At 44.2% G+C, this 27945-nt stretch overlaps 1 protein-coding gene across 7 annotated transcripts in view; it reads right to left on the bottom strand.

Moving 5' to 3' along the window:
* TWF2 (twinfilin actin binding protein 2) overlaps nt 1-23495 on the bottom strand; it is a 62148-nt gene extending 38653 nt beyond the window's left edge. For 6 of the 7 annotated variants that reach the window (XM_028718757.2, XM_028718758.2, XM_028718760.2 and 3 more), the window contains exons 1-2: nt 23348-23495; nt 6254-6331 (exon numbers count right to left, since the gene is read on the bottom strand). In XM_028718757.2, coding sequence (XP_028574590.1) covers nt 6254-6331; nt 23348-23372 — 103 coding nt within the window. In that variant the 5' untranslated portion in view covers nt 23373-23495. The remainder of the gene's footprint in view (nt 1-6253; nt 6332-23347) is intronic. The other variant, XM_028718759.2, reaches the window with a different exon arrangement.
* Between the last annotated feature and the right edge of the window lie 4450 nt (nt 23496-27945).

Below are 27945 nucleotides of genomic sequence, written 5' to 3'. Positions count from 1 at the left end.
ACTGTGCTTGCAGGATTTGCACTGGCTGCCTATCTGCTATGAGGCCCAGTTCACGGTATAAGCTCTGGACCAGGTTACGTGAGAGACTGTCTTATCCCTTATCCATGCGGTAGATTGCTATGGTCTGTGGTGAAATTTCTCCTACAGGTTACAAAGTGCTCAGAAGCCTCCTCCACAGTAATTCAGAGCAGGGCTTTTGGCGCAGCTGCCCCTCTTCTGTGGAATAGCATCCCTGTCGAGATATAACAGCGGCCAGTTGTCTGCACTTTCTGGAATCAATTGAAGTCATTTATGTTCTGACTTTGGCTTTCCCAGCTGGATTATGAGGTTTTTACCACAAGCGTCTACTTCTTACTGTTTTTTGCCTTGTTTTAACAGTGTTTGCTGCTTTCGTGTTTTCAACTGTTTTTTAATTATCTTACGTGAGATGGTGATTTAGAAGGTGTTTAGTAAATCAGTAGTAGCAATAGCAACAACATCTGAAGGACCAAAGGTTCTTCGCACCTGAAACACATGAAATGCTCTTCTTTACCATCTTTGCTCTAAATTGCTTCCTTCTTTTTCCTTTCCTTTTTTTCCCCTAGAAGAGATGTTTCTGAGGTAACTGGAAGGCATATTTCCCCAGAGTCTTAAAGCCATACCCTTCATTTTGGAATCATTCAGTCTGCCAAGGGGAAGGTTGGCTTCTTTAGCAAACCTAAACTTTTACACCCAATGATAGTTTATGCATTTAGAGAATAAATAACTTGCCTCACAAATAGAGGGCAGGATAGAATGCTAGGATAATGAGCAGGATAATTTTACACTAGCATGAGTGTGGGATATTAGCAAGGGCAGTAAGAGAAATGCCCAAGAGCCTTTCCTTGTTTAGTCAAACAGCCTTCTAAGTACCTTACAGTGCAAAACTTTGCATGTCTTCCCTGAAATGAGGCTCACTGGGTTTAGTGGGTTTTACTTCCCTGAGTGTAAAGAGGTTGCCGCTTCCGTTTGTCTGCAGTGACTGCTAAACTATTCCACTGGAATAAGTCTACATAGGACTCAGCTGGAATACAAGCTCTACCAAATAGATCCTCACTGTAAATGATATAAACTGTATTCCTTAACCGTCATCTGGAAAAAACAACAACCAGCATTGTAAGTGCTGTTCACAGACACTTTTTGAGAGCTGCTTAAGTGTCCCTAAAAAGATTTCCGCCCCCCCCAAACCTTCTAACTGTATATCGAGCACACGGGTCATGGCCACCCAGCCATCTGGGGTGGCTGTAGCTCTGTGGCAAAACACAAGACTTGCCTGCAATGTTCAGTCCCTTGTGTCTCCAGGTAGGGCTAGGAAAAGCTTCTTCAGGAAACCCTGACAAGCCACTATCAGTTGGTGTTGAGCTGGGTAGCCCAATTGGTTTAAAAGAGCTTCTTACGTTCCTGTGACCTTTACTGTATCTCTGTGGCAAAAAGGTATCGCTGGACGGAGTTCCTGAATGCAAGGAGCCCAGGAGCAAATCTGCTGGACGACTGGCAATGCCAAACAACATGGACGGGCTGTGGGGACAGGAGATTTCACACTGAACTTTGTGGGCATCACAGAAGCTCATTACATATATTTTTTAAGTGCTGAAAATGAAAGATTTAAAACCATTTATTTCACAAGTGGTGTCTTCCATAAGAAACTGACATGCTATAAATACATTTGAAATGACCAAAGGGAATTGTGAAATCTGTGGTTGCTTTTAAGGAGATCATTGCACTGCCATTTAGAAAGATGCCCAAAAGATCAACCCTTCCTTCAAGCCAAGTCATAGAAAGGTCGTAAAGACTGGGGCTTTCCATTCTAGAACTGGAAAAAATGTGATTCCCCCCCTCCCCCCAGCAGCCATTAAAACCTCATTTCATGCAAACCATTCTTTCAGAGCTCCTTCTCTTGTTACTAGTACATCTGCTTTTCTGCTCTGCTGAAGTACCTTTGAATGTTCACACACACTCTGAGAGGAAATGTAAATTATTTCCAAAAAAAAAATTATTTTTGCAGTGCTGCATTTCAGGGGCCATCCATAATACTCTTAATGCACATCAGGCCATTTTCAAGTTGCTTCCCAAAACCCGGAGATCCCATTATTAGAAGCAGTTGAATCAAAATGAGAAGAAGAAGAAAAAAAGTAGCAACAGCAGCGAGGACAAGAAAAGCATCAAAAAGTCTTATGTGGCTTAGGCAATGAGTCAAGAAGCACTGCCATATTGAGCAACAGGAGGCCCGAGGAATGAGAAGAGAGCAGGCGGCAGCAAAGGAGAAAGCTTCAAGTAAAACAAAAATAAAAATCTGGCATGAGTCGGTAAACAAGAAAGTTCCTGCTCTTACAAGTACACTGTAGAAAATGTTCTCGTCAGTTGGGCCAGACTATTTTGCACGAAAAGCATCCTGCTGTCATGGATAGTGCAGAAGACGGGGATTTCGATGCGTCCCCCACATAATGAAAGAATAGTGCGGCCGGAATGTGTCTGAACTGTGATGATGCCTCTTCTTCACCTGGATGGAAGGTAGAGAGGTGTGTGTAGGCAGAAACCTCTGGACAGTGTGGCTGGGATATAGCGAAACTACACAAAAGGAAGAGTCACACCTGCTGTTCTCCCTGCTTTTGCATCTGGCGCTGCCTACCACCCGTATGAGGTCCTCAGGAAGGCTCTCCGTAAAAAAAAAATCCGACCCCCTCCCAGGCAGAAAAAAAGTTTGCTTTTTTAAAAAAAAAACTTCAATAAGAGGAGTATCTTCCCCTTTCCTCACTACTACAGAGTACAGAATCTCTGAAACAAAGTTAATGATCTAAATTTTAATCTCCTCTCTCCCACGGAGACATCCTTGGTGCCCCTGGCAATTGCTCTTCACCAAATATAGAAGATGGAAAGACTCAAGAGGAAAATTCCTTTTATGCAGGCCTCCCTCAAGTTTTACAGCAACGCGTCACATATATAAATACACCTCAAGTCAGCCATGACTAAGTGTGCGGATTCCTATGCCGGATCCATCCATGAGTATTCACTAGTTCTAAAAAGCCTAACACTGAATCACCTATGCTGGGAGGAAAGAGAGGGCATGTTTCTCATATACAGAATAATGTTTGTTAGATCAATAGACACGACAGATACATAGACATATAGATATACACACATGCAAGGATTCATCCTAGTAAGCTTCTTAGGAGGCATAATCTTTCTAAAGATCATGAAATTGAAGCACCGCACAGTTTTTCCACACAAAGTAATCAACCAGAAGTTCCAGAGTCCTCTTCTGGAAAATTCTAGAAGCAGAAGCAGACTTCAGATTACCTTCCCAAGGCCAGTGACTCAAGTGGGAGCAGCAATGAAATGCTATTAACTTTTGACTAACCACAACATCTCCATCTTTCCTGAAATGTTGGATAAACTCAAGTAGATTTGGAGACTACCAAAGTCAATTAGTTGGCTACATTAGTGGTACAAATTTTCATGGGAGCCATCGAACAATTCAGATATTTGGATCATGAGTATTTATTTAAGTAGGGATGTGGGTGGCACTGTGGTCTAAACCACTGAGCCTCTTGGGCTTGCCGATCAGAAGGTTGGTGGTTCGAATCCCTGTGACGGAGAAAGCATGCCAGTGTGAGTAGATAAATAGGTACTGCTGTGGTGTGAAGGTAAACAGTGTTTCCGTGCACTCTGGTTTCTGTCACGAAGTTCCATTGCACCAGAAGCAGTTTAGTCATGCTGGCCACATGACCCAGAAAGCTGTCTGTGGACAAACGCCGGCTCCCTCGGCCTGAAAGCGAGATGAGCGCCACAACCCCATAGTTGACTTTAACTGGACTTAACCATCCAGGGGTCCTTTACCTTTTACCTTAGACATAACTAAGCTTCTTGCCTGGAAACCCCCTGACCAGTCCATATTCATGCACTAATCTCACCATCCCAATTCTCATCAGCTGATGAGAGTCACCAGCACGTGAGAGTCATGGTGATAATAAAACTAAATTGGAAGAAACAGCTGGTGGGCAGCGGCAGGAAAAAGAGGAGAAGAAAATAGTGAGAGCAGAGAAGGGAATGACTTCCCATAGGAATGTAACTGATATCCAGTAAGCAAGAAGGTGCACTCATCACTTGCTGGGAAAAACAAAAGCTATTTCTCACTGAGGGATAAAACTTGTTGTGGACCATCCCACTTGAAGCTGCAAGTTCATATAAATTAATGCTTTTTCAGCCAAAATATTACCTCCATATGGTACACTAGTAAGTCACGGAGAAAGGACTGTAGTCTAGCCTTGACCTTGACATGCTTTCATTTTAGTAAGCCAATCCAAAAACTAGCTTCTACAAGGGAAATATTTGGAGACTGATTCTGAGCTATCTTTCCAGGACAAAGGATGTGGAATTTCGTAAGACTTCAGCAGCCCTGACCTTTAGGCCCTCCAACCGCTGCTGGACACCAACTCCAATCAGCCTCCACTAGTATAGCCAATTATTGATGCATGCAGATGTGGGGAATATTATATTAGTCTATCTCATGGGTAGGCAAACTAAGGCCCAGATCCAGCCCAATCGCCTTCTAAATCCGGCCCGTGGACGGTCCAGGAATCAGCGTGTTTTTACATGAGTAGAATGTGTCCTTTTATTTAAAATGCATCTCTGGGTTATTTGTGGGGCCTGCCTGGTGTTTTCACATGAGTAGAATGTGTGCTTTTATTTAAAATGCATAGGAGTTTGTTCATCCCCCCCAAAAAAAAAATATAGTCCGGCCCCCCCACAAGGTCTGAGGGACAGTGGACCAGCCCCCTGCTGAAAAAGTTTGCTGACCTCTAGTCTATCTGATTATAATGCTAGTACTTCGGTCTCATTTTCTAAGGTTCCTTTCATACTGCAGTACCTGTTGCATTACAGAATTGTAGCTTTTGGCCAATATACTGGCCTGTCGTGCTAAGCATGCGTCTATTCCCTCATGAAAAGAGCAGGAAATATGCTGGTATACTGCCCCAAATTTCATCACTTCCATTCCTGCAGTGTTCTGAGTTAATGCAAACAGATTTTTTCTAAAAGCAATTAACATGGAAAAGAGCGCTAAACTTCCCCTACATTCCCTTAGATTTCCAGAAGTGACTTCCATTGCATATCTGTGTCAAATACAATGTGGAATTTAACAGTTAGGGAAACACTGAGGGAACAGAATAAACTGGCATGTGGATGCAGCCTATCAGGGATGACGGTCGATGTAGTTGTGCATCATCTGTAGGGTCAGAGGTTCCCCAACTGTGGGTTAAAGAAAGAAGGAGTTTCACAGGAGAAGCCTACACACTAGATAGGGATTAATCTGTAAGTGGTTCAGTTATCTACTGGCTGACAGTCGTTTCATAGTAGCCAAGCAAAACAGTAGCACCTGTAGTCATTACTAGAGAATTAGGCTGGAATCTATTGGAGGAGTCACCTAATGGAAGAACAGGGGAAACAATTTTTGCCAATCTTCCTTTCCCTCTGCAGCCCACCACCTCCCAGACTTCTCCCACCCTGTTCTGGAGGGTCCCTCAACTTTCTTGAGTTGGCTTTCAGGAACAATAGGAGCAGGGGAAGGGGGATCAGTGCAAATTGCTTCCTGTCCTCTTCTATAAGTGGATCAAAATCCCTTTCACTACCGCAAGGGCACCAATTAGATTCTACCCCGTGCTTCTTTTGTTAGACAAGTTTTCAACTGCTACCATATCAGACACTCCAATGGCTAACATTGACTACAACCTTTTATTTACATTGTACAGCAGACAAATTTTGAAAGCACCCAGAAAATGGCCCCGGGAACAGAACAGTCTATACTGCCACCTCATTTTGGCCAGACAGCAAGTATCTTATTCCATCTAATGGGACTCTGGTCTGTTGCTTCACAAAAATATCAGCAAGCCCCCTCATGGGAAAAGTTGTTCAAAATATGAAGGGGTTCACAGTATGTTCCAAAGGAAGCTTCACTGGCAACCAAAAATACTCCAAATAAGGATAAAACCTACTGTTCTTTTAAAATTAAAGTTGTGTGGATTCTTGAGGTAATGCATTCCAGAAGCTTCCACTAGAATCTTCCTCTGGGTAGCTCTAGGCCGGCCACCCACCCTGCCCAAGTTGACTGGTGGCAGCCAGATTAATGAAGTGAAGAAATATTTATTTGTTAATTTTGTATCCTGCTTTTCTACCACTGGTACACAACTGAAGAAGCTGACAGCAAAAGACAACAACACAAAATCAATGTAAAACTTACCATCCTCGATGACGATTTTGATGAGGCGGACCGAACCGTTCCGGGCCTTGGCAAAAAAATCCTTTAATTCTGTTGTGGCTAAAAGAATCAGAAACATATTGATCAGGATCTGAAAAGGGAAACCCAAACTTTATTCCACTCTTCAAAACAAGGTAAAGGAAAAAGAAAAAGGAGAAAGAACTAATACAGGTTTTTTTCCAAAAAGAAGAAAGATTTCAGTTGCTCTGATCAACTGTGTTGGTAAAGTATTAACTCTCACAGAAGTTTCAGAGTTAAATACCGGCTGGGAGGGAGCGCATGTGATCGAAAGAACTTGATACTTGGCTTGGGCGAACATAATATCCCAAATTTAGCAGATAGTTTGGCTTGCAAAGGCAGGGTGGGCTCAGGTGACAGTTTATTAAATATACAGTGCATCCTGATGTATACACAGGGCAGAGGGAAAGGAGCCTGCTGGGATTAGGGGTGATGATGGGCAGAAGCAGCACTGTTTTTGCTCTTGCAATGACGATGTTTTGCTTTAGATGCCCCAACCAGAAACATGTGACACCCCCCCCCCCCACCAGTGAGCTGCCAAGCAAACAGCCAGCCAGACATTTATAGGAATCGGAACTGGAGCTGCTCTGGCATTCGCCCTCTGCCTGTCCTATGTCGACCCTTGAAGGATAATATGCTATGAACCCGAGAGAAGAGAAGCCAGCAAAGTTCTCGGCGAGGCCGCAGGTGCTTGCCAAATAAAAAACCTGTTGGGTTGTGTGTTGCCGACAACAACAGATAATGTCACCTTTATGGACGGCAGGAAGGATTTGAGTTACTTTGGTGGAAGATGATGTCATCTGCCAAACCCTTTCATCCTGCTCACCAAACATGGATACAACAGCTCTAGGTGAGCTGGCTGGCAGGAATTGCATTTTACAGGCCATGCATTTCCCTGTGAGAACAAGTGATAGTAAAAGATAAACTAGCTAAGTAGGAATTAAAGGCTCATTAGCTTCACTGTGTAATTAGAACAATTGAAATAATTGAATAAACAAGGCAGCCCTGGAAAACATCTGATTCTCTGACCTGACAGAGGCCAAATTTTCACATAACGCTAAGCCAAACTACAACTTAGCATGGAGGCTCCCAAATATGCAATCATGCTCACTTTACTCCTTCCCAGAATTTTTAGCTCAGAGTGGCGCAGCTACTAAGCCAAGGTCTGACTTGTGTGTCCTCCAAGCCAAGGGTTGCACAGGTCTCTCCTCCTTAACCACAAGATTTGGTCATGACTAAGGAGAAGAGACCTCAAGCATGAACCCCAGTTTGACTTAGCTGCAGTTTTGCACAGTTAAAAAAGGAGGAAGCACAGTGGGCGTGAGAACCTCTTTAGGCACCAACGCTGTGCCAGTAAGTTATACTTTGGTTTACCGCAACTTGTGTACTGGACCCATAATGCTGGTTCTCTGCTAACCATGGTGTACAAATCAGCAGCTGGCTTCAGGAATGCACCCTCCCTCTACTCCTCTCCAGCATGCATTGCCCCTCCCTTCCCTTCCCTAATCAAACTTAACTGTGGTTTAGTGCTATATCTGCACCAAATTTGGCTAAAGCCCACCACATTTGCATCATAACCGGCATTTGAATCAGGTTGGCAAACCCTGGTTAAGAGGGAATCTCATTAGCATGTGCTTTCTTGAAGTTGTCGTGATTTGAAAAGCAAGGTGTATTTCTGCACCAGGATACTGCATTTGTTACCATGATTCACCATCTATGCTTCAAGATCAGCATGGTGGAACTGAAACCTGTTGATCCTATTAGATTAGAGCTGGGGAACCTCTGGCCCACTGGAGTCCAATCTGGCCTGCAAGACCATTTTCTCCAAACCATGCTCACCTGTCCGTCAGCTGATGGACAGGAGGACAGGGTTCAATTCTACATTGCTTGTGGCTATCTGACCCTTGAAGCCAAGAAGGTTCCCTACCTCTTAATTAGATTTTTCAGGAGTCAAATACAACATAGGCAACTTTTTGTGGGACCACTTTGGAGAAGCTGACGCTGATCTTGCAGCCTACCATGATTATATGGTACCTGGATGTATTGGCAACTGACGCAAAATCCAGACAAAACCAAAGTAATGGTAGTTTGCAGGCTCTGCCCAGGCAAGTCTTGGGAAATGATGTCTCACTGATGGTACTTGTTCACTCTGATCTCGCCAGTCACAGCCTGTCCTGGCTGAATCTTCCAGTTATGGCAGCAGCTGGGAAAGAAGGCTGCAAACCCTTGGTACAGATTAACTTGTGTGATGTTTAGCCAATACAAGATAGATAAACGTACAGCACTGATCTGCAGCGCTGATCTTAGAATCTTCCTGGGGCTACAAATGGTACAGATTGCAGAGGAGTGCCTTTGGATGAGGCACCTCCTGAGAAGTCTATTGCACCAGGATCTAAAAGTGGCTCTCAATTGCCTCCTAAATACTAATGCAATACGCTAGTATTCATTTTAACTTATGAAACTAACTCAGGGAAAGCCAACATGGTGCCCTCCAAATGCTGCTGAACTTCAAATCCCATCAGCCCCAGCCAGCATGGCTATTGGGCAGGGAATATAGGGGTTGTCTCCTAACATTTGGAGGGCACCACATTGGCTACCCTTGCTAGCTCATGCTAAATCCCTACATGATGATCTCCTTCTATGTACCCTTGCTGATCTTACTGGCCATGCAATGCACCCCAAAACAAGCATTTCACCACACAAAGCAGCAAAGTAATCCAATATATACTTTTACCAATGCAGATTTTTCATTACTCATACAGCCTGATGCAAAGGAAAGACTATGTAAGCCTGTGTGTGACAATACCTTAAAAGGCATTGTCACTGCTTGCTCCTAACAGCTGGACTTCCCCCTTCTGGCTGTGTGCATAAGTGAACACACACTGGTTTACTTTATCATACACAGCTTCTTCTGGCTCTCTCTCTCAGTCACAGCCCACAATTAACTCGCTCCAACGCTGTTTGAGAAGGGCCATAGCTCAGTGGAAGAGCACATATTTGGCATGTAAAAGGTCCAAGGAAGACTGTGGAAAGACCCCTGCCTGCCTGAAAGCCTAGAGAGCTACTGTCTGTGTAGATCAGGGTTTCTCAAACTTGGGTCTCCAGTTGTTTTTGGACTACAATTCCCATCATCCGTGACCACTGGTCCTGCTAGCTAGGGATGATGGGAGTTGTAGTCCAAAAACCGCTGGAGACCCAAGTTTGGGAAACCCTGGTATAGACCAAGTGTCTGACTTGTGCAAGTCAGCTTCCTATAAACCTCTCCCCTTTGGGTGTGACTCAAGACACATTGGCTGAGAGTTGAAGCACCACTAGCCTCTACAGCTGACAAGGTTTTCTTTATTCCTCAGGTACAATGCTCTTGGACCCAGTTTGCTGGAAATAGAGCTGGAGAAGTTGTGCTTCACAGAAGCCTGTAGTAAGTCTCCACTTTCCTAAGCCATTGGTCTCTTACACTTGCACAGACCAAGAGTGAACCTGCTTCTTTCCACCCCCACCCCCAAAAAACCAAGCTCAACAGCCCATACTGTTGTAGTAGGAGGCACTTTGCAGCTGGCGAGTCCTTGGTTTCCCTCATCCTTTCCCTGCTCCGTCTTTTGTATTTCTCTCTGCGATGCTGCAGCAATAGTACATGCGCAAGCCGCAACTGCTCCTGTGCTTGAGTAGAATTAGCCATTCAATGGCCGTGGGGACATCATTGTGTGTGTGAATATATTGCTGGTGGGGGTGAGTTTTAAGAGGAGTGCTGCCCCACCCAAGCGAAACATTTTCCTGCAAAGGCTGGGAGCATCACCTTTCAAGAAATTCCTCATCCATTCCTCTGCTTTTAAGGATGCAGTTCCTCCCTTTGTTTTCAGGAGACAGACTTTATCTTTTCACAGGACCCAACAACATGATAGTAACATGGAATGATTTTCCTTCTGGGAGCAGCCCCCCCCCCCATCCCCAAACCCTAAATCTACATGCAACAACTTAAAATATTTGCCCTACAGGCAAATGTCAAATGTAATGCCCAGAACTGTGACCTTAGCAGCTTACATCTCTAGTATGTTCTGTAGATTTGTACACTCATATCAGATGCCTATTTCTAAGGAAGATACTGCTCAGCCTGCAAGACATCTAGCACAACATTAAACAGGGATTAATTATTTGACTAGATCCAAGCTTCCCAGTGTTGTGCTGCCAATGCTCATTACAAGCGCCCTTTGTAATCTGGAGAGTTTTAATCAGACTTAGTAACAGAGAACCTTAACACACAATGCCAGCTGTAAAGGTGGAGAGTGAACGTTCCAATGATACCCTTTTGATTTGCTTTACGAAAGGAAGCCATGACAATTTCTCTTATTAATACAGAGGAACTTTGAAAGGCTGCAGGAGCCGTCACTCAGCACTGCTCAGGTTCATCAACTCCAGCCACCACCAGAGGCCATATCTATTCCATAACACAGGACATCAAAACCCTCTGTTTTAGCACAGATGTGGCCCAAGGAAAATTATTTACTCTGCTTCCAAGACCCCAAGATATGCAAGCAGTTAAAAAGCCCCCCCCCCCCAGGAACTACTGTAGATCAGAATAGATATGGTATCTGTAAGACTGGGAGTAGAAGATCAAAAACAGAACAGGAAGCAGACGACTTTATTTCACTTACTTACTTACTTACTTACTTACTTACTTACTTAGAATACTTAAATCCTGCTCAGGTCTTCCAGCTAGACTGCAACTCCCATCATCCCTGCCCACTGGCCATGCTGGCTGGGGCTGATAGAAGTTGGAGTTCAACATATCTGGGTGACACTGGCGTAGCTACCACTGTATTTCTCAAAGAGACTTGCAAAAGTTTATCGCAATAAATATCACATTCAAGTCTTCTGTCAGGAGCAGAAAAAACCTTATGCCTTTACGGTGCCAGGGGGCATTTCCTGCCCTTATCCTTGGTGTTGTTCTTTAGCTTGAAAGGAATTGTGCAGCCTTAGTTTCCTTGCAGGTGAGCAGAGAGCACTAAACAAACAAAAAATAGTCCATCGTCTGTAAGGAGATATAATTCAGCAGTTGCACATGGACTGAATGACCAAGAGTTTGGATCGTGCGCACCAGTGGATTCCCTGTAAAGCCTTACCACATATGCCTGTTCAGGAAGGACATGATTGTTGTTTTGTTGTGTATTTTAATTATGTATGTATTTTATAATTTATTTCATAGTTGGAAACTGCTTACAAGTCATTCTGGCATGTAAGTGATAGATAAATTAATGATTACAACATGAATTTCCAAATGAGAACCTTGATTTAAAGCAAAGATTGGAAGAGTATGCAATTATTTTCATTTGGCATATTCTGTCATTAACTGTTTTTTCCTCATTATGTACAGTGGTGCCTCGCAAGACGAAATTAATTCATTCCGCGAGTTTTGTCGTCTTGCGATTTTTTTCGTCTTGCGAAGCACGGTGTCGGAAGTTTTGGAAAAGCTTCAAAAATCACCAAAGTCTTCAAAAACCTCAAAAAAGGCTACCACACTGCGTGCTATGAGTTGCTCCTCGAAGTCAAGTCGCAACTGTATTAACGGTGTTAAGAAAAAGGAAACAAACTTGCAAGACGTTTCCGTCTTGCGAAGCAAGCCCATAGGGAAAATCGTCTTGCGAAGCAGCTCAAAAAACAAAAAACCCTTTCGTCTTGCGAGTTTTCCGTCTTGCGGGGCATTCGTCTTGCGAGGTACCACTGTATTTTGACACGCCTGCCTGTTGTAATCTGAACTGGGCATGAATATATCCTGACATTTATGACATATTTGCCTGAGTCTACTCCTGCTACACCAATTCACTGTTTACAACTGTGATCGCATCATATTTTCACATGTACCCCACACCAGGAGAAGAGTGGACCAAGTTTTAGTATGAGCATCTTTTCCTCCATCATCTCATGTCGTCCCATCACCAGCTGGATCAATAATACATGAACCCTGAAATGAATGCCCTCCTGAGTATGTCAAGTCACTCTGTCCTCCTGACAGGAAATCTGAGCCTGTGGCTATCAATCTTTCATTCTCTGGACGTAATCTTTATGTTAAGGAGACTTCAAGTAGCTGTTTTCATTTCCCATTCACTGGGTTTGAGGAAATAGGTGCTACATTTGGTATTATGACTAAAACAAATCCCAGAAGGTCGTGGCCTTATAGGGTTCCCAAGTAAGGCCATCCTGACCTCCTGGCTAGCTGCTCCTCAGGCGTTCTTGTTCTGAGCATTATTTCATGGCACTCCCAACTCTCCCCCAGTTGCTGCATTGACACCTGTCCTTTGTTGTACTACAGACGCCGCCCAAAAGCAAAAGCAGAAGCAGCCAAATAGATACACACAGAGAGAGCTTTGTTGGTATGAAACAATGCAAGCTCCTTAACATTTAAACCTCTGTAACAGCTTCCTTCGCACACACACCAAAAACTCTTCTTATCTGAGGCCTGTGCTAGACCTGTCTCTCATCGCAACAGCCTTGGTATGTTGGCTACTCCATGCCATGGTCATTATAGCCAAGATGAGGCTCATTTTTGGAGGGGGAAAAGTGCGTCCTATAGGGCGAAAAATACGGTACATGAGAGAATATTAAAATAACTGTTATGCCCAAAGGAGCAGGAGTGGGTAACAGCGCCCTCAATACCACCAGCTAAGCATCGTGATATATCAACGTATCACAATGTCTGAAATAAAGATGGAACTGTGTAGAGGTGAGCGGCCCCCAAGGGATGAAAAAAAAGAGTACTGTTGATATATAACTGGCGTAGAAAGCTGGGTTGAGCAATCACTTGCTTCTAGAAGTAATATCTCTCTAAAGATTTATCGGCCACAAGTGCAGGTCAGGCAGGCAATGAATGAAGCATGCCGCTGGCTAGCTTAACTCCAGAAGGAATAGCTGAGGAATATCTATGCCACCAACCCAGGCTAGAGTCCCAATTCTTCTTCTGCAGTTTTGTCATGTTTCAGTACGACTTGTATGCACCTGCCTCAGCTTTTGGGGGTGGAGGGTGGCCATGCTTCAGGCCCATCTAATTGAGACACAGTACTTCTTAAGTACCTGCTCCAAAGGCTTCCAGGACTCAGTGCGCCATGGCAAAGGTCAGCATTTCTAGGCCGTGTTGTCACTCCCTGCAGGGGTCTTAAGCTTTGATTTAACTGTCATGTTTGGCTTGGATGCATTTTACTGACCTCATAAACAAGTCCCTGATATGGTCATGGAGGCAATCAAAATTCAGGACAGCTGTCCCTGCTTTCCGATGGACTCCCGATAAGAAACGGAGGGGTTACTTGCAAGACAACAAGTCCCTCCTGTCTGAAATCTAGCCCTAGTAGTTCAACTTCACAAAGAGCCAGAGAGTCCTGCCGGTGTATATATTACTCCCTGAACTCCAAGCCTGTAAAACAATCTCATAGCTGCTTGTCATTCACCCTCCCAAGAGTCGGGCAATGACTGGAGACGGCTGGGTCAGGTGTCAGGTCCCCAGAGCCCAAAGGATGGATCCTGACAATCAGCTTATTACACTAAAAGGTTCTTAAACACACTGTTTCCAAGGGGGTTTCCTCTGCTTGGATAACTTTAAACGCTCAGCTTCACAGGGCCTTAATTATTCAGACAAAATTACAGCTCTGTATCAAGTGCAGCTCCTTTGTTTGTGTAAAAAAACCTCCTCTCCATTTTCTGAACACACTAGCCTTTAGCACTCTCCACAAAGCGACGGAAAGGACAACGGGAGCTTCTGGTATGGAACGGAGCTGGTAAGAACATTCAAAATAATAATTTGATCTGCCAACCAGATCTGCAGACTGTGCTTTGTGTCTGCTCAGGTCCCATTGAAATTAACCATGTTTCGGTTTCATTGTTTTTATTCACAGGCCCCTAAGGTCCCAAGGCAGGTTACATTAAAACACAGTAGTAAAAACTTTAGTTCGTAAAAGAAGAGCTGGGGGACCAGTGGTTCTCCAGATGCTGCTGAACTGTCAGGCTCACCCCTAGCCAGCATGGCCAAAGATCAGGAATGATGGGAACCCAAGAAGATCTGGAAGGCCACCATCTCAGATGCAGAGATGAAAAGAGAGTCTCTCAGAATACAACCTGCTTCACCCATGAAAACTGCAAAGTGGTGAACACACATTTGCCACCGGGGTGTAGACAGGGCAAGAAGCTGAGGCCCAATCCTGCCTCTTTGGCAGGTGCAACTGCTGTGCTTTTGCAAAGACCGGCTTGTCATCGTGAAGCGATGCCCCTTGCCTAGGTTGAGGCATCTGTGCGCTACTGTACTGTCTGCTTTTTTCTTTCAGCTGTATCTGTTGTTTTATTGCATTCTAATGTTGCTCCCCACTCTGGGATTGTGTCAAAAATGAAGAGCGGGTTATGAATGATGTAAATAAATAAACCATATTTATGTAGAAACAGCAATGTATTGACATGTGAAAGACAAAAAAGAAGTGTGCTCATGTAAAAATGTTAAAGGGCCCTAAAAAATATACAGTTGACCCACGAAGTCATCCAAGAACTAGGCAATGTCTTTCTTAGCACAATACATAGCAAGGTTAGCGCCTATTTTTCAGCTTGAGGGCCATGTTAGTGGGCGGGCAATCTTCTGGGGGCCGCATGCCAGGGATAGGCAGGGCCAGGGGCAAAAAGTGGGTAGGAACAACAGATGTGACACCTCTGCACAGCAGGGTACACTCCAGCAAGACAAAAATCAGAGTTTCTCTCTCTCTTACTTCCACACGCACACATTATATTATCCGCTCAGGCAAGAAAGAGGCATTATCACAGTTCAAGGAACTTGAGGAGGTGGCAGAACAGGACCAGTGAGCGTTGTGGGCCAGAAAAAGGGGGTATGGCCTTGAGAAAGTGCCATGGGCCACATAGTGAGGCCTGGAGGGCCACATTTGCCCTTAAAGCCTGAGGTTCCCCATTCCTCCACTGTAATGTTTACACTTGCAAGAATACAGAACCTCCTATCTTAAATCAGAAAGGCAATACATGAACCAAATTCCTTTTCCATTTTAAAATTCCCCTTTCCACCAGCCAGCAAACAAAAGATCTTGAGCAGAGCCACACATGCTTTCCGTTCCAAGAGAAGGCTGTCACTAGAATGTGGTGTTTAAAAATACTTCTAAGAATTTGGAAGATGGGCTGCCAATTGTTCTGTTACACCACTTTACAGCAATGCAAATAAGGCGTTTTATCTACCAGACTGGAAAAGCCAGAGGCAGCCAGATGGAGCATTGGCTACATCACAGCCTTGTGAGAATAGGCTTTAGAAATTGGCAGGCCTTTACTAAAGCAGCCCACTGACCCATATGATTCAGGGCAGAGGGACTTTGATTTAATACCTAGCAAATCCATACTGAAGTCACCTTGCAGAAAGGTCTCTTTTGTATTTTCTCATTGCAAAATGTGCTGACAGCAACTGAGCTCTTAGACTGTGCACTGAAGTTCTTCTCCAAGTAAGCAACGGGTGAGTAAAGTACATTAACTACCTAGGCAGCTAAATCGGACAAGTTTATTCACCACTTAGTAATACCCAACAGAAGATGGAACAAAGTGGCCAATTTTCATTTTCTATCTCTTTTTAAAAACACTGCACAGTGAAACAAAGCCATCAGAATTTTCTATCGAGAGAGAAGCAGTAAATAAACATTCTCACTGTGTCTTGTCTTCATGCTGTCTGAAGTGCTAAGTTAGGCTTCTTTTAGAAAGCCCACACCTGGTACCAATTCAAATGTGCAGTAATAGCACATGATACAGTCCTTCCTGGACTATACTATTCCAGAATACAGAAGGACAGCTGCATGATGAAATGCTCCAACAGGTTTTTTTTTTTAAAAAAAGGATTCCCTGCACGTGGGAAATTAAGTCAGATCTTCCACCTTCCCAGAAAAGTGCTAAAGCAGCACACACTGTTGTCATTACTCAGGTACCACCTGAACTGCCCTTACCCGTCCATCTTTGATAGTTTGGTTGATGAATACTGCCAAATACATGATGCACAAAGAGCTTATCACACAGAATGGCCATTGTACAGTTTAGCCTTCCAGTGCCTTCCTCACCTAGCAGTTGGAACACATGGATCAGGTTTTTTGCTCCAAAGTCATGGGCTCTCCAGGTGATGCCTCAATATCTCCAGGCAACATAATTCGATGTCTTAATTGATTCATTCTATCAGGCTTTATCGTTTGCTTAAAAGTCAGTCTGGGAGTCGGCATTCCCACTGGATGATTTACAAGCGACAACCTACAGATTATCTCTATCCTGCAGCAAGAGCTCTCTCCTTATACATGCCACGCCATCTGGCCAGTAGGATTATCCACTGCGTGATTTCTGTTTCAGTGTCTCTGAAGACGTGTGCATGCACACGAAAGCTCATACCAATAACTAACTTAGTTGGTCTCTAAGGTGCTACTGGAAGGAATTTTTTTATTTTGTCAGCGCATAATAAGGCTGCAATGTAAGCAAAAGAGTATATTTCACTTCAGGACAGCAGGCAATACAGCAATAAAAAGCTGGAGAGAAACACGAGACAAGTCAAATAAAAACCCTTCACACAACAAAACCAACTTCCACATGTGGAAGTTGTGTGGAGAGGCTGTATCTTGGTGGTGTGGCTTCTGTCCAGCATGCAGAAGGTCCCAGGTTCACTTCCCGGGAACAGGAAGTACAGCTGGGAATGTCCACCAACAGAAATCCTGGAGAGCTGATGCCTGTACGTGTCAATTCTTCTGACTGCATTCAGTGGGCCTTACTTGGGGTTTGGATCACAGTTACCTTCCATTAATTGTCTCAGCCTAACCTGCCCTCGAAAAAGGCTGCCATGTGGGTAAAACTGAGATAACTATATAGGATTGAAAGTGGTTTGCCATAAAGGGCAGGTTGATAGAAACCTATACAGTGGTACCTTGGGTTAAGTACTTAATTTGTTCTGGATGTCCGTTCTTAACCTGAAACTGTTCTTAACCTGAAGCACCACTTTAGCTAATGGGGCCTCCCCCCTGCCACCGCGCCACCAGAGCACGATTTCTGTTCTCATCCTGAAGCAAAGTTCTTAACCCGAGGTACTATTTATGGGTTCGCAGAGTCTGTAACCTGAACTGTATGTAACCTGAAATGTATGTAACCCAAGGTACCACTGTATTAGCTAAATAAAAGGGAAGGTTCCTCTGCGCTTCTCTATTAGTTAAAAAGGGTGGGGTGCTAATCCACGTTAATGATTATGAGAACACACCAGGTAAATCGGACCTGGAACAAAAGTCATAGCTTAATGAAGCACTTTAAGAACATTCCCATAATCATGCAATGAGACTGTGGAAAAGCAGCACCATTCTTTATAACGTATAACACACACCCCACGCAAACTAGAAGGTACAGTAGGAATTAGGCAATCTGTGTTCAATTATTTTTAGAACTTGCCCTACAGCAAAGAATGATGACTCTAATTAATGTTATTAGCTGTGAGACTAGAACCAGATAGTTATGCTTGGTTAATTTTGCTAAAATTCAGCAGTGCCATTTTATAGATTCTTCCTCAGGTGAGATAACCCATAGCATTTGGGGTTTTTTATAATGCCTCATAATAAGCAGTGATGCTTCTCTTGTATTCATCTTCCAGTTCTGCAACACCTTGCGGAGGGTGGGAGGAGCAACCGTGCAAGCAAGCCCACGACTTTGATGGATTACCAGCTGTGAAGTGAAAATAGCTTTGGGAATTTAAAGGTGGGGCAATCTGGCATAATATTCTACTAACCACCACAAGCAATACAATTGATAGAATAAACTCAAGAACCATTTCATGGTAGGGAGGACTGTTACAAGCATTACAAGCATTTCACTGAAGGTTTTCAGGATAAAATAATCCAGGGCAGGGCAGATCCGCGCGGGGGGGGGGGGGGGGCAACAACATACAAGAGCTGCAAGGTAACACCTGAAGAGCAATTTGGTACAAATGATAGGAGCATCTATTCAGATTTTGCAAACTGCTACGTTCTTAATATTTGAGATATATACCTAAACAGAAGATTCCTTTCAACACAGCACGGGAGCACAGAACAATGAAGCCACATTTGGTTCTTGTATTCTGCTCCAGTCCCCTGCCCCTCCCAGTTAGGGTTAGATATTAAAACTCTGCAAAGAACTGGGACATTTTTCTTCAAATAATCCCGACTGCATTTTATTGATATATTTTTATTTATTGCATTTATTTCCCACCTTTTTCTCCAAGGGGCTTGTGGTGGTGTATATGCTTTCCCCCCTCCTCATTTAATCCCACAATCCTGTGAGGTAGGTAAGGCTGAGAGGGAATTACTGGCCCAAGGTGGCCCAGTGGGGATTTCCATTAGCAGGCAAAGAAATGTTCGTCTTTCACACTGTTCCTTTTCCATGTCATTCACTGCATTTATAACCTGCCCTTCAACGTAAGGTCCCGTTGCAAAAACACAAATTCTAGAGGGGCAGTTGCTGTTTTAGTCTGCTACAACAAAGAATCAAAAATTCATTTTAGTACTTCAATGCGCTACAGCACAATCCTAATCATGTGATTCAGAAATAAGTCATACTGAATTAAATGAGGCTTCACACAGGTAAATGTTTGGATTACTAGAGGGGACAAATTTGAAGACATATCAATGTTGAAAGTGAATCATGCTTAATGCTCCTTACTTCCTAAAAAGTATATTGGACAAAAGTGGAATGTGATTAGGAAGACAACTAAGGCTGCAAGGCTAACCTTACTGATCTGGGAGTAAGCCCCACTGAATTCAACTTGTTTCTGAGCAGACATGGTTAGGATTGCTCTGTAAAGCAGTTTTATACATGTTTACCTGGAAGTCATTCATACTGAACTCAGTGGGGTTTACTTCTGAAGAGGCATGCATAGGACACAGGATAAAACTGCTGCTGTCCGATTTCAGCTACCCAACAGAGGAAAATTCAAGCTATAACAGCAATTTAAATTTTAGCTTAAAGGCATGGAAGGTTGAGTCCTGGACTCCAAAGTCTGGTGGTCTCATTTACAATCAGAAACAAAGGAAACAGAAATTATATATAGGACTGAGCATTATTAAGCACAACACGCCAGTGCTGACTCTGGTTCTTACCCCTGAGAGGCCAAAGCATGCTTTACTTGGACTTAACACATTTGTGGAGATCATCAGCACTGAACCCATGTATCCCAAAGTCCTATGGCACTTTAAATGAGAATATGAAACACGAACAAAAATGTATCAGGATAGCATTTTCTAAGGATAGTATCGTCATAAGGAAATCATAGTCTGTGTTCCTCATTACAGCATTTCCAACTTCTCCCATGTACTTGTTGATCAGGAAACTGATTTCCCTTCTTTGCTTCTCACAAAAACTCTTTGTGGAGCAGAGGCCAAAATACAGTTTGCTCCATTGCCAAGTAGTAGTGGTTGAGCCACTAAGTAATAGGGACCATAAATGTAAAGTTCTTGCCAAAAGAATCTCACCAAGGTGTTTAACAACAGGAAGCATTCAGGTATTTCAAGATCTATTGCTTTGCACAACAGACGCCTGAAGACCGCTGGGAGGGGGGGAAACATCAGTGCATGATACACTGCAATTGAAGTGGACAAGTCCTGGAAGAATCTATAGTAGGTAACAATTCTGCATCGTCAAGAGTGGCGAAAAAGCTGACCCAGGAGGTCTTTAGCATCTCCAGCTCCTACATACTTATATTGATTATGTTACATAATTTATAGCACATTTAAAACCTCAATTGAGATTTCAAGGTAGTTAAACTATATAGGGGGAAGAGCGATCCACCATCTCTGCCTTCAGTTTGTTTACAATGAACAAAACCTCAAATGAACCCTTCCCATACCTAGCTACATCACAGCATCTTCTTCTGTAGCAATTTAAAAAATATGTCAACTACCCTAGGAGACATTTCAGCACATAATAAATAGAGACAAGAAAAATTACTTATGTCAAAGCAAAGTCAACCTTCCCCAGGCAAAGCATCAAAGTATTTAGATAACTAAAGAAAACGCAAGCCTGTGATTTCATCAGGTCCCATTTACAAAAAATCTAAAGATGCTGTAGTTAACAGGACTATTAAATTGCAGTTCTTAATCCAAGTCAATAGGCTTGCCTCAGGTTTGGTTACACAAGCAATAAATTCCAGTAGCTAGTGGGCAAACCCCTGTTCTTCCACATTTTCATCTGCTGTGGGTTTGCTTTCGGTTATGGGAAACTGCAAAATCTACTGCACAAATAAAGTGATGAAGGTGTTGTCAAGGTGTCAGAACACCACTCACTCAAACTTTCATCATGTAAACAGACCTGTAGCAAGAGAACAAGGAAGGAGTGGATCCGAGGGTGCAAAATCAGTCCACGATCATGCAGAAGTTCTGTTTTATTCCAGAAGCAACTATAGCTGTACTGAGAGACATGATGCATATGGAACAAGATGCCAGACAAGAGCAAAGGCTCTAATCAGTTATATCCTGAAGTCCAGTCCTGTTCTTAGAATGCTGAAATTAATGGACCACCACCTACAGTGTGTGAGACTATGAACAATTACTGCCACTCCCAGAAAGAGCCTCTCTCGGGTTTCAGAAGGTTGATTTAGCACACCTGATGTCTACACACTGCAGAAGGCTCATGATACTCCTGTATCTACTTCCAAGCATGACATTGTACACATGTGTGTAGCAGGTGTGTGGTGACAGATGATGTGGTCTACTAGTCAAAGACCTGCAGTCGAACCAATGAGATCAAGGCTAAATCTCCACTCAGCCATGAAACCCACGGGGTGACTATGGGCCAGTTTTTCAGCCTGAGCTACCTTGAAGGGTTATTCAGAAGGTGATGTGGGAAAGAAGAGAAGTATATGCATTGCCTTGAGCTTCTTGGGAAGAAATGTGGAAGAAAAATGTAATATAGTTCATTCTGGAGTCAGCTATATGCTCCTTGCCACATATAACTAATTCAAATCCAAGGATATATTTTAATCCAAAACTAATGAAGGACCCTTAAATTACAAGAGACAATGGAGTGCACCTCTGGTGGTGAGGTCAAACTGCTGGTGAATCACAGCATCTGCTGTGGCTGCAGAGGCCAATAACTCATTACTGCTGCTAAATGAACTGAAATTGTAAGATCTCTGCAGCCACTACAGAATTACACATGTAAAGACAACAGTTATTAAAAGTTTGAAAGCTACCAGTACCCATACAATTGTTCCCTACAGTAAAATCCAGATGTTTGATTCAGCCAGGTCTTCAGGTACTCCAACACCTACCTTAACAGTATTTCTACATTATAAATATGAATTAATTTTACAAATCCTGGTCATCACTTTATCACACTCCTAAGAAACATAATCTTGTGATAACCCTGAAAATCCTCGTCAGAGATCCAACCCACCCAAAAGAATAGTTCAAGGTTAAATATGGGTGTTTAAACATGACCTAGGAGAGCATTTGCAGAGTGCTTTCTTAAGAAATTATCCTGGTTCCAATCACATTTCTTGCTGCTCTGTCATATCAAATTGTATCCTCATAGCGATCAATCCCTCTTGGATTATTGCAGCCTGCAAAGATTTTCGCAACATGAGACGTCTGCATTTTCTTTGTAGGATTAAAACTGAAACAACACTAGGTTTGGATTAGGCCTGGAGTGACATTCTGCATCCTTTTATCTCTGGAAATTCTTCGTAAGAAGTTAAAAATAGGAGGACAAAGGGCATAGATTTTTTTTTTTGCCATGGTTACCAGTAATTTGATCAGTACAATTCTCATACATCATACCCAATTGTTTAATGAATTATAGTAATGTACATTCTGCATCACTTTGCCTTCTGAAGTACTGCCATCCTATGCTGCAATCCTGCACTGCATTTCAGCAACATCGTAGCATGCATATAGAACCTGAGAATATTAATGTTTGTGATTATCTTTTGTGTGATCACCGGGCGAAAGCTAAAGGCAGAGACAGAGAGGAACACTGAAGCGAAGGAGCTGCCTGCTACGCAGAAAGGGAAATGGTTCCTGCAATTATGATTCATGCTGCGGAGCTGAACATGTTAAGAGATAATGGAGAAGCAGAGGAAAGGCTGACACATTTCTGGTGAGAAGAGCTGCTACCTACAGATCCTTTGCAGAGAAATACAAGCTCAGGAAGCAGCCGTCTCAGGCTTGGCATCAAAACAAGTGCTGTGGGGTGCCTTTGCAGCTTTTACAGGAAAGAAGCTGCTGCACAAATATGAAAATCACATGTAAAAGAGAAGGGGCTAAAGGAATTTCAGGGCTCCCAAAGAGCCACAGTCATTCAGAACATATGCATCTGTGGGGTCTAAGGGCTGGGTAGGAAAGATGATCCTCACACCGGGGTTTGGTGGTGGTGTTTTTTGGAAAATCCAGGCGAGTCAAAGCCAGCAGGGGCTATGAAGAATATACCAGTTTTTACCCAGAACCAACCGCTCCAGGTAAACTGTGCAAACTCTGTTAAGGAAAACTGGTGTTCTTTACAGCCATTGGACGAGCACCTAAGAAAATGGATTCTCTCAGGTGACTGCGGGCTAGTCAGGCATTTGGGAGAAATGGTGCTTCAGGGGGGCATTCATTGCCTTGTGGGGGGGGGGGGTGCAAGGTCGAAACACCAGAAGCCTGCGAGATCTCCGGGCTCCAAGGCAGCCAGTTAGCCTTCAATTCAAGGCATGTCCCCCAGCCAGCCAGCCACCTTCGCACGGATGCCCCTGGGCTTCAGAAGCCTCCCCAGAACAGACGCCGCCGCTGGTGCAGCATCCCTTTCCAAACAGACAGCGGGATTATTATAATAATAACAGGATCCAGCTCGTTTAACTGCTGCCTTGCAAAGGGAGATGCAAGGCTGCATCGAGCAAGGCACAGGGGCGAGGAGGGCAGAGGAAAGGCAGATTCGGAGCGGGGCGCGGCTGCACGGGTGGAGGGGCAGCTGGCGTCCGGCGGGCCGCTCGGGGCAGCCTTCGGGGTCCGGGCGGGCGCCAAGGAGCTGCCCAGGCGCAGAGGCAAAAGGGGGGGGTGAGCGGCTCCCCGCTCTCCTTACCGTGGATGCCGGTCTGGTGAGTCATGGCTCCGGATCAGGTCCGCTGCAACAGATCCCACCCTGGCCGCTTGTCTCCCGGGCAGGAAACGGCTCCGACTCCAGCACCGCCCGCTTCCGGGTTGCTGCCGACTGGAGCAGGAGGGGCTTGAGCGGGGTCCGCCCGGAGGGAGGGCCGCTCTTCGGCGGAGGGAGCGCGGAGGGGGCAGCGGGCGGGGCGTCGAGGAAAGAGGGGCGGGGGCGTCCCTTGTAGGCTGGCGGGGAGCGGGAGGGGGTCAAGGCCTGCCTGAGTGGGAGCCTCTCCAGGAAAACGGAATACTGTACTGTATATATAGAGAGAGAGTGTGTGCAGTTTGCTTCAAGGCATTGCTGTGGAAATTACCTAGCACAAACTAGGCATTGCCTCATCTACTGCATTTATTAGAGCCCACCTTCCCAGTAGCTTCCAGTACATGCTTCTCCCCCTCCACACCCCCTGCCTCATTTAGTCCCATAACAACCCAGTGAGGTGGGTTAGGCTGAGAGATTGTGACTGGACCAAGGACACACAGCGAACTTCATGGCTGAGTGGGGATTTGAACCCAGGTCTCCCAGGTCCAAAACGCTACCCCACATTAGTATTATTACTAATGCTAATAATGATAATCTGGCAGAGATAGAAACAGCGCCACTAAGAAAAAAAACTTAGGCCAGCCCTAAGGCTGAGGAGAACCAGAGACCTAAAGAATTCCCAGTGGATAAAAAAGCTCAAGAGATCCCTCTCTTAGCCGACACACATGATGCACAGTTTCTTTAAAGTCACAAAGGCCATCTATGGGAAATATGCCCCCTACGCTCAACAGACGGTAAAGGTAAAGGGACCCCTGACCATTAGGTCCAGTCGTGACCGACTCTGGGGTTGTGGCGCTCATCTTGCTTTATTGACCGAGGGAACTGGCGTACAGCTTCTGGTCGTGTGGCCAGCATGACTAAGCCGCTTCTGGTGACCAGAGCAGCACACGGAAACGCCGTTTACCTTCCCGCCGGAGCGGTACCTATTTATCTACTTGCACTTTGACGTGCTTTCGAACTGCTAGGTTGAAACACACTGTGAGGTGAGTGAGGCTGAGAGACTTCAAGAAGTTTGACTAGCCCAAGGTCACCCAGCAGCTGCGTGTGGAGGAGTGGAGACGCGAACCCGGTTCACCAGATTACGAGTCCACTGCTCTTAACCACTACACCACACTGGCTCAAGGCAAGTCTTTAAAAATGCAGTATAAGCACCAACAACTGGGAAACAATGGGAGCCTGCAAGTGCTCCCATTGGAGAACAGCCTTTACCAAAGGTATCATGGACTTTGAAGAAGCACAAACTCTGAGCGAAAAGGAGAAACGCGCTAAGAGGAAGGCACGTTTGGCAAACCCCTACCATGATCTACTCCCACCCGGAAACCTATGTCCCCACTGTGGAAGGACGTGTGGATCCAGAATTCACCTCCGCAGTCCCTTACGGACTCACTGTTAAGACCGTGTTTATGGAAGACAATCTTACTCGGCTACAGGTGATCACCAAAGGATAAGAATTAGTATTAGTAATAATAACTTCATCATCGTAAAAACATGGATATAATCTGCAACGCATGCCAGGTGTTGGAGCAGCATCCTGGATTAAATTCTTTTTCCTTTCCTTGCATTATCCTTCAGCAATGAGGAATGGGGTGGGGTGGGGTGACTAAGAGGCTTGTTTTCGTTGTGTCCTAGTTTTTTACTCCATGTGTAATCAATAAAACACAATTTTTAAAAATCATTATTACTACATTTGCTAGTTGCCCAATACAAAGCAGTTTCTAGCTGACTTACAGTTGTTAAACAACAGCTATAAAGGGTCAACCAATCAAATCAGTACATTAAACACTATATTACACAGAGGTGGGGGAGATGTACTGTCACACTAATATAAAGTCTGAATCCTATTTCGTCAAGTGCCCGAGTGAGAGGAAAGCCTCAATCTGGCTACCAATATAGATGAGGGCACCTGGTAGGCCTCACTCACCATACAGAGAGCAAACCCAACACACCTGGCCACACAAAACAGCAGGCATCATGCAGGGGCACGTGTTGCCATTCTCATGCAATGCATGCTGGCAGGGCCACTCCTGTATTACAGCATTTGTTTGAGCAATAGCAGGCAGGTGCTGGGCAGATCAATGAGCAAGTGGTGGCAAGGGCTCAAAATACAGGGCAGTTTGTGTGTAGCCTGCACCCTGTAACCAAGCCTGCTCTCTTCGGGTACAGTGGATGACACGCCCCATGGCCTGTGCTGAAGTATGATCCATTTGCAAGGCTGCTTGGCTTCTGTATGTGGGGGAATGGAAGGGGGTTTCTCATTGTACTCTGGCAGGAAACAACATGCTCTCTCTCCGTCTTCTTTTCTTTTCTGTTTGTTTAAAAGGAGATAGTTCATGGAGCATTGGATTGGATATGACCCAGATTGTGTACAAGCCAACTGAAGACGACTGCCCTACAGAAGAATATGCTGCAGTTTCATCTGCAATGCACAGGGATTCCACAGCAGACGCATTGGGGTTCCTCCACAGGTACATGTGAACAGTCTTCTCTAGGGGTAGGGAGATGCATTGGAATAGAAGCGGGAGAGCTTTGTTATCTGGGGAGTTAGACTGATGCTCACAATTGCCCCTTTAATGCCACAGCTTTGCACCTCACAACAGGCTTTGCCTGTATCTATTGGCTGTGAGTCCTGGAAGACCTGCTCTCTGCCTTGTCAGCCTTTTCCCATCTGGCTTGGGAGGGTGAGGCCTGATTGATGGATTCCAACTACAAAAGCTAAGGCTGCCCATCGGACTCTTGGGTTGGAGTATTGTTTTGGGGGGTTGTTAATTTGTTGTTGTTGATACAGGCAGAACCAATTTTGCATGTGTCCAATTGGCATGCGACCGCTGATGTGCAGATCCTTTTGAACCCGGAAAAGGGCAGGGTATAATGGGGCAAGGCAGGGTTATGTGTTCTCCACCGACGCACATGAGGCAAGGTACAGAACCCCACACAAAATATTCACTGCCTGTAATAATTATTGTATCTTTTTTTTAGCTCTTATTGTGCTTTATGTGGGAATTTTGTCTTGTGCTTTTTGATGTGTTTTGATTGTTGTTTATGACTACTTTTGTACTTATGTAAATCTTTTCATGTTGTAAGCTGGTTTGAGCATGGTTTTATCTATTGAAAGGTGGCATTTTATTATTATTTTAGTTATTTCGTCCTCCACCTTTTTAGGGCAAGGTCCCAGAGTATGCTTTACCACTTTAGCATGTGCAATTTCAGATGTCGCGTTAGTATCTTTGTCAAATATATTTTCATAAACTTGCTTTTAAAGGCTGCCTTTATGTCAGGCTGTGAATTTACATCCTCTCTTCCAGTGGATGTATCTCTAAGATTCTCTTATTGCTGTTGTTGGAAGCAACAATTCTTTTCTGATACTGATAACTACTCTCTCGAGCACCAGTGGAACAGATTGCCCCTAGTACCACATTCATACTAGCTGAACAACATCACTGAAAGGGGTGGCAAAGCATACTAGGAAGCTGTGCTTATTGTAAGCAACACACTTATTATACTAATTAGATACAGACTATAAGAATAAATATATGATAATAAATAAATATTTATATATTTTATTTTATTTAAAAAAGAGTGCACTGATTATTCTGTGCCATTTCTAGGCAAACCAAACAAGGACACTAAAACCAGTCATTAGTAGTTCAAAGTTTTCCCTTGGATTTCATGATATTTTTTTGCTGGACACTGAACAACTCAAGAGACCAGAGTCTGCTTTGGGGTCTTGCTGCCATCTGGTGGAGGGAGAGCACTTTGCATCTCCTGTAATTTCAACAACCAGATGCCTATAGGAAGTGTGCAGTCTTAACCTGAGCCTTGAACGGAGTCTCAGTTGAATGGAATGGATTGGGGAAAATAAAGCAGCCTTCTTTGAGATGCTGGGTAGCTGAACTGCTGTTTGCTCTTTTATAGAATAAAATCAGTGTCTGTATTTATTATTCTAACCATTATGGTCATTGTAATACAACATCAATGTAGTGAAGCCCTCCAGTGCTGGAGAGGGGAGTATGTAAAATATAGTAAACAGCGCATGGTTCACATTGCGTGGCCCAGCCTAAGCTTTCACGATGAGCAACTTGTCTAAAGTGGTGCCTGATTAAGTCAGGAAATTTTTGTCATTAGTTTACAGCATGGGTAGGCAAACTGCCTCCCGGATCCGGCCCGACTGCCTTCTAAATCCAGCCCACGGACGGTTCGGGCATCAGCATGTTCTAACGTGAGTAGAATGTGTGCTTTTATTTAAAATGCATCTCTGGGTTATTTGTGGAGCATAGGAATTCATTCATTTCTCCCCCCAAAATATAGTCTGGCCCCCCACAAGGTCTGAGGGACAGTGGACTGGCCCCCTGCTGAAAAAGTTTGCTGACCCCTAGTTTACAGGCTGTTGGAATAAGTAAACATTGCTTTGCAGCCCTAATTCATAGTGCTAAAAGACAGTTGGCTCTACCTACCTCCACAAGGTCAGTTTCCTTATCCAGAGATAAGGATGC

The sequence above is a fragment of the Podarcis muralis genome, chromosome 2 (genome assembly GCF_964188315.1).
Source record: "Podarcis muralis chromosome 2, rPodMur119.hap1.1, whole genome shotgun sequence".
NCBI classification, from domain to species: domain Eukaryota; kingdom Metazoa; phylum Chordata; class Lepidosauria; order Squamata; family Lacertidae; genus Podarcis; species Podarcis muralis.
This window is presented reverse-complemented; position numbering and strand designations above follow the sequence as displayed.